The sequence below is a fragment of the Podarcis cretensis genome, assembly GCF_951804945.1.
Source record: "Podarcis cretensis genome assembly, chromosome: 8".
Classification (NCBI taxonomy): Eukaryota; Metazoa; Chordata; class Lepidosauria; order Squamata; family Lacertidae; genus Podarcis; species Podarcis cretensis.
Window position 1 is genome coordinate 1,236,079 of NC_137177.1, and position 11,964 is coordinate 1,248,042.

The window sequence follows — 11,964 nt, forward strand, 5'->3', positions numbered from 1 at the left end:
TCGTGTCTGGAATGTATTTTCCCACCAACTTTTTTTAATTTATCATATTCACATAGCATCGGCCAGTAGCACAAAAAAACAAAACAAATGGGGGGGGGGGGAATACATGGTCATAGAAATGTCTGCGTTTACTTTTTTTAAAAAAAGCAGGAAAGGTCTTGTACAAATCTGCTCAGAGGTTCAACTCTTTTCAACCTGCTCAACTAACTGCTTCTGCAACCAGCAGGCCTTACTACTGGGATGGGGGAATCAGGAGCGACTTTGCTGCCACCCCCAGGCCTCACCCTTTCAAGGATTGCTGCAACAAGGCAAGGAGACTCCAGTTTTCTCTGGGCTAACTGAGCTGGCACAGAAGGGTGTAAACATGAGAAAAACCAAGGGGATATAGCATCTTCACAGAACAGACAAGAGACAACCAAGGGAAAGGGAAGCGGGGGGGGGGGGGGAACCACCAACACAAGTCGAAGAACACACAGCGGCTTTTCGCGCCTTCTCCCTTTGGCTTGCTCAAGTGACCTTGCGCATGGGATCAGAGCGCAACAGCCAGCCATTAACAGAGGCCGCATGGCGACCCGCTCTGCTTCCTTCAGCCACCCCTGCACCTCTTCGTCTCCCCGTCACATTTCATCGTCCAGGCCGTAGTCCACCTCTTCTGGGAAATCCCCCACGGTGACGAAGCGAGGCTTCACAAAGGCCCCATACTTGAGCTGGCACTCAAAGTACTGCTTTCCGTTGACGCTGCCAAGGAGAGGAAGAGCAGAAGAGAGAGAATCACACTCAGGATGGGGGGTTTCCAGGGATAGCAGTCTGAGGAGAAGCCCAGCAGCTCAAAGGGCGGCCTAAGCCCCGATCCTCAGCACATGCCGCTGACTTTTAAAAAAGGAACACTTCTGCAATCCACATTCTGTGCCCTGTAACAATTACAGGAGTTGCCTGTTTTGCACAGTTTCTTGCTCCGCATTATTTATCCTGCTCCTGCCATTTTAAAAATCTTTAAAACAACTACAGTGGTGCTGTGGTTTAAGAACAGCTTGGTTTATGAACAACTTGGATTAAGAACACTGCAAACCTGAAAGTAGGTGTTTTGGTTTGTGAACTTTGCCTTGGAAGCAGAACAGGCTGCACGTCCTGTTGAGTGTGTTCCATTTGTAAATTGAGTCCCCCCGCTGATATAGGAAAGCACACCTTGGTTTAAGAACGCTTTGGTTTAAGAAGGGACTTCCGGAACGGATTAAGTTCGTAAACCAAGGTACCACTGTATTTGACTTTTAGAAGACACCTGAAGGCAGCCCTGCTCAGGGAAGGCTGAGGTTTTACTGTGTTTTTGATATTTTGTTGTGAGCCGCCCAGAGTGGCAGGGGAAACCTAGTCAGATGACCGGCATATAATAATAAAATCATTAATAATAACCATGTGGGGCTCTGACATTCTGCCTCCAACCGCTGGAAATGTTATTCAGTCACCCCTCTGGCAGAATTCTGTACCCAATACAACATTCTGCACTCTTGTCCTTCTCAACGGAGAAGCCATATATTTATTGAATAGCTGCCAGCAACACTACAGAGGAAGACTTGAAGCAAACTCGGACTTGTTTTTATCTTTCTAAGGCAGCCCAAAATGAATTGACAAAGACTAAAAAAAACCAACACACACGCTGAATGTTAAGTTTAGTGCCCCTGCAACACTCTGTGGACTGCCTTTAGACGTAGACCTAAAACACGTGCCGACAATGTGCCAGAAGTTAAGGTGGGAACACGCTGATGCTTCAACGTGAAGCTATGAAGCTGCCAGAGTCACCCAGACCCCATTACGACCCACTTCGGGGGCCCAGGCCAGGCAGGACTGCCCTGCAAGAGACGTCAGGTGGAGAGAGGGCTTTACCTTCCGTCGTGCTTCCCCACAGGCTCATCATACTTGATGCCAACCCAGTAACCAGGCTTGAACTCCGTTAAGCCTATGGAGAAGAAAGGAAAGGGGGAAAGCTTACAATCCTAACTTACAATGCACAACTACCAGACTTTTAGAAGACATCTGAAGGCAGCCCTGTTTAGGGAAGCTTTTAATGTTTAATAGACTACAGTCATACCTCATGTTACGTCCGCTTCATGTTACATTCTTTCAGGTTACGTCTCGCGGCAACCTGGAAGTACCGGAAAGGGTTCCTTCTGGGTTTCGCCACTCGCGCAGATGTGCAAAATGATGTCACATGCATGCGCAGAAGCAGTGAGTCACAACCCACGTGTGCGCAGACACGCCACTGCAGGTTGCGTTCTTTTCATGTTGCAAACGGGCCTCCGGAACGGATCCCGTTCGCAACCAGAGGTACCACTGTATTGTATTTTGATATTCTGTTGGAAGCTGCCCACAGTGGCTGGGGAAACCCAGCCAGATGGGTGGGGTATTTTTTTTTTATTATTATTATTATTATTATTATTATTATTATTATTATGGAAGTGTGCTTTGGACTATAAGTCTTACTGGAACTTGAAGCAGCTTATCTGTTTTTGCAAGGAGGGAGGGACACTCATAATCCTTGCTCAAGCTGAAAAGCACCATCAAATTTCATAAAATCTTAGAGTTGGGAGGGACCCTGGCGGTCATCTATGTTGGATATTCTCTCTCTGTGTGTGAGAGAGAATCATTTGTTCCAGAAACAAAGAACAGAGAATAAGCTTCAAGAAGAAGCAGAAGGCTGGAGTTTTTTTGTGTATGCAAGGACACTTTCTGTGGTAACTGTTCTTTGGACATGCGCAGCGTGACAGGAAGTACTGTTAACAATGGTTCTGTGTAACTTGTAACTTGTCTCTTGCAGTTATGAGAAGCAGAGAGAGCACTGGATGTGACGGGACTAGGTGACCCCTTCCAACTCTACATAGGGTTACCACAGGTCTGGAATTGACCAGACATATCCGGAATACCGTTGTCTCTAGCAGCCTCCAGGTGGAAATTGGTGAGGTGTCTGGGAGAATCCAGCCCATGTCAGCAGTGCCGTTTTTGCCGGTTTCCCAGAAAAATAGCTAGAAAATGGCAATTTGTTATTTTTGTGAAGAAAACACAACTTCAACAACTTTTCTGTCCAGATTTTCACTGTTTCAAATATGGCAACCCTTGACAGCTTGCTCTCCCTCCCAGGCTGAGAAAAAGATGGAGAAAACTGGAAACTTATTGGGACAGTGTGACTTTTGTAGTTGTAAAACAATGGAGATCTTCTGAAACAACAATGGGACACGAGCACCGCCCAAGGCATGCTGGAGAACAACAGCAACTGACAAAAGATAGACATGATATATTACAAGGAAGAAATATTACGGACGCACAGGAAGGAGAGAGTTTGAATGCTTCATCTGCAGGTGCAGAAATTATTCAATGTGTCAATACGAATGGAAGTCATTAAAATTGCAGCTGTGATATAAGGAGCTGGTATCTGGACTGGAGCGTAATTGAAATTTATAAGTCTTTGGAACACAGAAATAAAGGAAACCATCAAACCATGAATTCTAGCATGCGGGAGGCCACCTAAATTGTGTAATTTGGCATCTCAATGATTGGTATTATTAATTGTATTATAATCTGGCATTGTTATAATGATTGGATTGTTGTAATTGAAAACTAATAAAAATTATTGCATAAATAAAAGAAGCAGAGAGAGAGTGTATTGGACTCTTGTGGGACTCTAAGCATGCCTAGACCCTGGCAGTGGCGAATGTCTGTATATATTTGCTAGCCTGACAAGCAAACTTCTACACTTGACCGAATCTTTATGGCGGCCATGAATGTTTATTGCCTAATGTGTGAACATTGAACCCTGAAGACGATTCCAAGGATGGAGCTGCGTTGAGATGTAACTCTGCTGAGTGTGGATAGTGACGTACACGCACAGCAAAAGTGATGCCAGACGGAATCCTTCTAAATCATCCAAGAGAAGTTGATGGATCGATCCAGCCAATCTAGTCCAGCCCCTGCAAGGCAGGAATATGCAGCTGTCCCATATGGGGATGGAACCTGCAACCTTGGCGTTCTCAGCAAGGCTGTGCTAACCAACTCATCTCCCCAGTGGTGCCAAATGCGTTACAGAATTCTTCACCTGGTTTATAAAGCAAAACCAAATAAGACTTCAAACTGCTTCTCACACTGGTTTCTGCACCATATTTTAAATGCCCCCCTATCCACTCCCTACAAAGTGATTCTCTTCTACAGGGCAGGAAGTAGGGACACGCGCCCAGGTACTCACCAACGTACATCACTGTCCCCCGCTTGTTGGGCTGCCCCGCTGCCCGCACCTCACACCTCGACCCCACGGAAATGGCTTCCGCCAGGGCCTTCTCCTCCAGCAGCTTCTGCTCCCTCTCGGCTTCCCTCTTCACCATTTCTTCCGCATTGTACTGCCCCAGCTTACTTGTTTTCATGAAGGAGCGTGCTGTATCTGCAGGACACAGAGAATGGCGGGAATCGTTCCAAAGGAGTAAACTTGCTTCCCTTCAAGCCGCAAAGAGGAAGCTGGGTTCCTTCAAGAAACACTCCGACTGAAGCAAGGCCATCTACAACGGTACCGCTGAGCCCTCTATGAATTAGTTCACTCAAGCAAGGGAACCAAGGTCTATCTGGCCCAGCAGCCTGTTCTCAGGGTGGCCAACCTGAACGGGAAGTTCACAAGCAGGGCCTGAGCACAACGGCACTCTTCTTCTGTACAGTTGGAAGGGACCTTGAGGGTCATCTAGCCCAACCCCTGCAATGCAGGAATCTCAGCTCAAGCATCCAGAACAGATGGCCACCCAACCTCTGCTTAAAAGCCTCCAACGAAGCAGAATCCACCAGCTCCCGAGGGAGTCCGTTCCACTGTCAAACGACTCTTACTGTCAGAAAGTTCTTCCTGATGCTTAGTTGGAATCACCTTTCTTGTAGCTTGAATCTACTGGTTCGAGTCCTGCCCTCTGTACTAGCAGAAAACAAGCTTCTTCCCTCTTCCAAGTGACAACCCTTTAGATATTTGGAAATGGCTATACTATCAGTCTTCTCTTACCCAGGCAAGGTGAAGGTAACCCTGGACTGTTAAGCCCCGTCAAAGGCGACTATGGGGTGCAATGCTCATCACTCTTCAGGCTGAGGGAGCCGATGTTTGACCACAGACAGCTTTCTGGGTCATGTGGCCAGCATGACTAAACCGCTACTGGCACATGGAGGACCGTGACAAGTGCCAGAGCACACGGAAATGCCATTTACCTTCCTGCCACACATCTATTTATCTAATCACGTTGTCATGCTTTCGAACTGCTAGGTTGGCCAAAGCTGGGATAGAGGAACAGGAGCTCACTCCGTCGCACAGATTTGAACTGCCAACCTTCCAATCGGTCGTCAGTTCAAATCCCTGTGATACGGTGAGCTCCCGTTGCTCTGTCCTAGCTTCTGCGAACCCAGCAGTTTGAAAGTATACCAGTGCAAGTAAATTAATAGGTACCACTGCAGCGGGAAGTTAAAAAGTGTTTCCATGGCTCTGGCACTTGTGACAGTGTCCCGTTGCACCAGAAGCGGTTTGTCTCAACCTCTTTCGAAGCCATCCAAGAATGTGAGCAGCTGGAACCCAACACACAAATGAGGAGCCAGTTTCAAAAACCTAAGAAACAACTGATGGGATTAGACAGACTCTTTTCTTTCAAACATAGATTCATTTGGGACACTGCCATCAGCTCTCACCTGTTCGCTTGTCATATTCAGCATCAGTTATCTCGAACTTCTCTACATTTGACACATTTTCGTATTCCCCGATGGTTGCACCGCTCCTGTCAATAACCTACAGACCCCAAAAACATAGTCATTTCATTTATTTTTTAAAGGCAGAAGCAAAAGAGCAATTTCTAAGCTTTTTTTTTTTAAGGCATTTGTTGCCACCAGTTGCAAAGGGGCTCTAAGTTCTAGTTCACAGATGGCCATGTGCCGCATGTTTCATTCCATCTTTTTTTTAATAAGGATTAAATTTATATATAGAACACAGTGACACAGTTACTACTAGGAATAGACCCCACTATGGAAAATACTCCAAACATCAATAGGTCACATAATTTAGTTATTTGCCGTGTGGCACCAATGTGCATAATGCTGTTCAGAGCAACATTAAGCAATGGAAGAAAGCAGGGTCCCCATTCCCATGAAATGTGCAAACTACATTTCAGTAGCAAGGGAACCTCACTTTCGTCACGCACTCACAAATCCTTTGGCAGAACCCAGTAATCTCCATAACTTACTGCAAATAGGACCAAGCGCATGCAACTGAAATAAATGCTTATTCTCCCCCCCCCCTCCATGCAGCAGGGACCTGTCCTCTCATTCTTCACAGAGAATTGTATTTTTTAAATTTTGTTTATTGACATTTACTAGCAACACCAGTAGACTGCCCTTCATCACATCATTCTGATCACAGGGGGGTTGTCAACATATTAAAACATACAACAAGCACCTAAAAACACATTGAATAAACCTATCATTTCCAAAAACAGGTTAGTGTACACAGCAGCACAGAAGACCTACAGCAGTGGTCTTTCAATTGCTGAAATGCTTTTACTTGGCAGTGGAGTCTCATCAGGGCCTCTGCCATCCCCAGCTTTGGGGAACAGTACGATAAGGGGAGAGTAGGCCCTTGACGGCACATGTCTGACAGCACATTGATGCTTCTAGATAAATACTAGGGGGAAACAGAGGGACAGCAACAGAAATCAGAAGGTGGCTTCTTATCAGAAGCGTAAGAGGCCCTCATGCAATCCCGGCCCCAAGGCAGCTTCCCCCAATTTCTTGCAATAGCAAAAGTATTATGAGAGCCTTTTGATCCAGGGAAGAACCAGCCCAACACTCACATGAATCCTGCACCCGTCGTCGATGGGGTAAGACCCCAGCAAGGCCTCGTCGCTGTCGAGTTTCATCACAAACTTGTCGTCCGGAGTATAGAGCTCGAGGTCCATGCATGATGCCGGACTTCCCACAACCAGTTCCAGCTTACACTGTTCAGACAGAAGCACCAGGCAGAAGGGGAAGAAGAGTATTTATCACAGGCAACAGATGATGTGAAATACCGCCCCCCTCGCTCTGTAACCACAACAGTAACGTAACACTAATGGGACCAGGGGTGATTGTGACCTCTCGTGATGGGGATACATCAAGGCATCTTAGTGGGGACTGCGAAGCTAAGGTCAGCAACAAGTTTGCTGTACGAAAGATGCTTTTTGGCCTGCCAGTTGTCAATCTGAAGCCGGTGGCAACAGAGTGTGCAGGCCAGGCACTTTAGGGGGCGGGGTTGCCCACCCAACCCCTCAATTACTTCACAAAATGGCTCTGCAGAGAAACTCGTTGCGGACCAAGGCTCTACACCTCTGAGCAAGAAACAGGTCTCCCCTCTGTGATGCAGCCTGCACAGCTCCCAGCTCAGGGTGCTAAGTGGGGGATAGGGACATTCCTGACATAGGTGGGGGCTGCAAAACAGCATCTGAGTGGAGGGAGGGGAAAGCTGGACAAGCTCCATCCTTAAATTGTTGCGGTTGTTTCTCACTGCCAGGGCAGAAAAAGAGATGCTGGTGGGAAACAAAAGGCAGAATTTGGCACAAGGCCATATGCTGCAGCCATGGGGGGGGGGGGGAGAGAAAAAGAGAGCTGGTTGGCCGGCTCACTCAGCTGGGCACGGGGCGCCAGTTGCCAAGCTGCCGTTAATCCCAGTTTGGATGTGTGGCACAAAAGGATTTTTGTTATTGTTGACACAGGCCTGTTTGCTGGGGACCAGAGCTCCAAATGGGGGCGAATGCTGTTCTGCTAAGGACACCCCCCCCCCAAAAAAAAGGCAGAAGCAAAGAGGAGCAAGTTTGGAACCTGAAGCAAGCAAATATAAGGGTCCCCCCCCCCTGGGATTGGAGGGGGGGCAGATGGGTGGAAGAAAGCATCAGCTTTTCAAGCAAGAGCAGGAGGCAAGTCCAACGACCATCTGCACCCGCATGCAATGGGTGTAAAGGGCATGCCATGCAGCTCAAAATCTAGCTGCAAAGCCTAAACCCACATTCCCCCTGCAATGTGTCAAAGCAGAGGGAGCCAATTCTCCCACAAGGAAAAATCCTTTTGTTTGGCGCTGGATGGGCAGCTCTGCATTCCTTTGGTACCCCATCACACGCGCCTGCAGCAACCCTGCTGCCACCGCAAACCCATTCGGCGTGGAAGCAAACAGGCCACGCTGGGGCCAGCAGCGCAGGAGTCGCTTACCCCAGGACAGGGCACCTCTCTGGGGAGCCCGCAGGTGCTGCTGTGCAAACAGGCCAGGCGGCAGGCCAGAGCAACAGCAGCAAGCAATTCGGATGATGCTCCTGGCGGCGGCAAGGGGAGCCCTGAGCCACGCCAAGTGGGACAAAGACAACAGGGACAGACGCATTAAAGTGATCTCAGCACCCCCCCACCCCCAAATCAGTGGGACTTCAGGGGCCCTCGATATTTTCAATGCCCTCGGCACTAATTCCTTCCGGAAATGCACCTTTGTTTGGAATTACAAGAGGGCAGAATGGAGGAGTCTGTGCCAAACTCAACTGTTTTAAGAATCCCCACTTTTGGTGTAAAGGCCAGAACTTTTTTTTTTTTGGGGGGGGGGAGATGTAATGCTACTGGAGGAAAGGGGAGAAGAGTCCAAATTCAGTCTCTGGTGGGATGGGAGGAATTCAGATTTACTCTAAGTCCATTTCTGAGAGAGGGACGCACCCCTCTGAACTGTGCGCTGGGGGGGGGTGTCTGGTGGGAGGAGGAAGGCCCCTCCTTTGATACCCCCACCCCACTTTTTAGTGGAAAAGAGGCTCCCCTGGGAATGCTGTTTGCGGTGAACAGCTTGCTTCCAAAACAAAACAAAACGGTGGCCCATTTTCCAGTATAGATCCATCCCCCCCCCAGGCAATTTCCCAAAAGGTCATAATTCGGCTCCCTTTCTGCGAGGGGAGGGCCATAATTATGATTATTTGGGGGGGTGGGCAGGGGAGATGAGGGATCCCATCCATGTCTGCTTTTCAGGAAAGGGCTGGTGAGTTGCTGTCAGGGCCGGATTGAGGTTTGATGCGGCCCTCACCTCCTGAAGGTAACGGGGCCTTTTATATGTCCAGCTGTCCTTTCTCAACAACAAATTGTCGCTGTTTTTTGTGTGTTGAATAGATGCTAGATGGTCATTGATGGACCTCAGAGGTATCCAGAGCCATTTGCACATCACAAAATAGGAGCCGACACAACACAAAACACTGTTGCTCTATGCAGTTTTTATGTCATTTGTTTTTTATCTGATATTTTGGAAATGTACATCCGGCTTTTTTTTCCCCTTAAAAAATTTTGGGGCCCTAAGCTATAGCTTGTTTAGCTTATACATAAATCTGGCACTGGATGTGCTGGTTTTTTTGCTGCAATCATAGGCCTGCCTGTTTCCAGTTGCATCTTTTAGGTGCAGGATGGCGCAGAGGAGAACCCTCTGCCTACTGATTTATTATTGCTGTTGTTCGTTTGTTTGTTTAATTAATTAATTTCATTTCCATCCCGCCCTAGACCCCAAGGTCTCAGGGCGGATCACATAAAATATCAAATACATAAAAACAATATAAACCCAATAAAAAAAAACCCCAAAGAGCCAGCGTTTTTGAAAAGGGTATAGGATGTTTTCATCCTGCTAAAGCTGGATCGTTTCTCGCAGGTTTTGAGCAGCCCCCATTAATAATAATAATAATAATAATAATAATAATAATAATACTGGCAGTTTCTTTGGCAGGGGGAGCTCCTTATCGCCCTCTTTATAAGGGGGGAGGCCAGGGGGGTCTCCTCCCCCTTCGGCTGAAGAACACGCGTTCTTCCTCGACACGTGTCGGCGCGTCCCGACGTCCCTCTCACCTTGAACTCGGCGAGGGTGAGCCCCCGGGCGTATCTCTTGAGGGCCCGGAAGGAGTTGAGGCTGCTGCTGATGGAGACGGACACCACCGCGGGCGTCCCCGTCACGACGCTCATCCCGACCCGGCCGCCCGCCCGAAGCCCGGAGCCGAGAAACCGCCGCCTCAGAATCCCCTCACGGGCCGCTCCCGCCGCCCGGCCAATCAGGCGCCGGCCGCTCCCTCCGCCAGCCAATCGCCCCGCGCCCGGCCCGCCCTCGTGACGCTCCTACGCCAATCAGCGTCCGAGGCTCGCCACCACGCACCAAGAAAAACGGAGCTCAGGCTCCCGTTTCCCTCGCCGCGGCTCTCTCCTCCGTGAAGCCCCAGCGGGGAATCCACCAATAGGAAGCCGGGATGTTTCTAGAGTGGCCAATGGCGAGGAAGGGTGCGGGAGCGAAGGTGGGGGCTGAAGCCGGCGGGAAGGGAGGGCAAGGCTCCTGGCGGAGGATGGACGCAGCGGAGGGAGGGGCGGGGGGAAGGTATGTAGTACTAGTAGTACTCGTAGTAATAATACTGAGAGTACTAACCGGGATGGCAGGCAGGCAGGCATTCGCCGATGGGGAGCGGAGGCCGAGAGGGGGAGGTTTGCCAGACTAGTAGTACTAGTAGTACTTGTAGTAAGAATACTAATAGTACTAATATTCCTACTCGTCATTGCACATCCCAGTTTGGCTCAGGCTCCAAAACATAGCCTGTTGAAATGGAATAAGGTGGGCTCCGCCCAAATATGCCCAAAGGTGAAGCTTTTTTAATATATTTTTTTGCTCTCGCCTTTAGGGAGCTACAGTTCCCAGGACCCTTTGCAAACTATGGTTCCCAGGAACTGTTGCAGTGGGTTGGACTAGATGACCCCTTGGGTCCCTTCCTCCTCTCTCAGATTCTACGATTCCTTGCGGGGAGCCACATGCCTGACAGCCAGAGTCACGGGAGGTGGGTGGGTGGGTGCGTGGGGCTTCCAGGCGAACGTCCATTGTGGGAACCGCCGCTCCTGGTGGCTGCGATTTTCTCGCGCCATCCACAACGACATGGTTGGCCCCAGAGCCCCAGACTGCATTACACCCATCTGCATATTCTAAATGATCCTCAGGGTCTCTTCCAACTCTACAATTCTATGATTCTATGATTTAACCCAGATCGATGCTTCCCAGGGGGAAGAAAAACCCCAATGCATTTTTTAATTGGAAAAAAAACCCCTGTTGTTGTCATTGCTTATTTGCAATATTGAGCCCCCATCGGGAAGTCGTAAGGTAAAGGTAAAGGGACCCCTGACCGTTAGGTCCAGTCGTGGCAGACCCTGGGCCAATGGCGCTCATCTCGCTTTATTGGCTGAGGGAGCCGGCGTTTGTCCACAGGCAGCTTCCGGGTTATGTGGCCAGCATGACTAAGCCGCTTCTGGTGAACCAGAGCAGCGCACGGAAACGCCGTTTACCTTCCCGCCTGAGTGGTACCTATTCATCTACTTGCACTTTGACGTGTTTCGAACTGCTAGGTGGGCAGGAGCAGGGACTGAGCAACAGGAGCTCACCCCGTCACGGGGATTCAAACCGCCGACCTTCTAAGCTTTGTGGTTTAACCCACAGTGCTACCCACGTCCCACCAGACTGCATTCCACCCATCACATTTAACCCAGATCGATGCTTCCCAAGGGGGAAAAAAAACCCAATGCATTTTTTTTAATTGAAAAACACCCCTGTTGTTGTTGCTTATTTGCAATATCGAGCCCCCCTCGGGAAGCCATAGAGGGCACCATAATGCAAGAAATTCCCGTTTTATTCCCTGTGGTACATGATGCTCAATAAGCTCATGGGATGGTTCTGAGCATCATCAAAGTATTTTGATCCATTCAGCGATTCCTACCCTTGTCCCTTCTTCAGATGTTGAGCTTGGTCATCTGTTGAAGTCAATCCAATTTAGTCCTGACCTTCATGAGGCCCATATCCCAGCGTGATGAACCGTCTGGACCCCATTTTAAGACAAGTATTTTATCTTTTCAAAAATCCGCTTGACATCTTAGGAAAGGCCTTCTGTGTTTACGGAAGGACCTTTG

General features: G+C 48.9%; 1 protein-coding gene across 1 annotated transcript; it reads right to left on the reverse strand.

The window, feature by feature from the left end:
* Nucleotides 1–10,060, reverse strand: TBCB (tubulin folding cofactor B). The gene is made up of 6 exons (XM_079985751.1): nt 9,880–10,060; nt 6,846–6,989; nt 5,692–5,788; nt 4,232–4,423; nt 1,882–1,954; nt 1–738 (listed from the first exon to the last, which is right to left on the reverse strand). The coding sequence occupies exons 1-6, from the start codon at nt 9,991–9,993 to the stop codon at nt 618–620; spliced, it is 741 nt and encodes a 246-aa protein (XP_079841877.1). The 5' UTR covers nt 9,994–10,060; the 3' UTR covers nt 1–617.
* Nucleotides 10,061–11,964: the final 1,904 nt, after the last annotated feature.

Excerpts from the sequence above, each read along its gene's own strand:
- TBCB (XM_079985751.1), bottom strand. The coding sequence starts at position 9,993 with ATGAGCGTCGTGACGGGGACGCCCGCGGTGGTGTCCGTCTCCATCAGC. Across the intron at positions 6,990-9,879 it reads TCACCCTCGCCGAGTTCAAG|TGTAAGCTGGAACTGGTTGT; the intron begins GTGAGAGGGACG and ends CTGTCTGAACAG. Across the intron at positions 4,424-5,691 it reads TGAATATGACAAGCGAACAG|ATACAGCACGCTCCTTCATG; the intron begins GTGAGAGCTGAT and ends TGTGTCCTGCAG.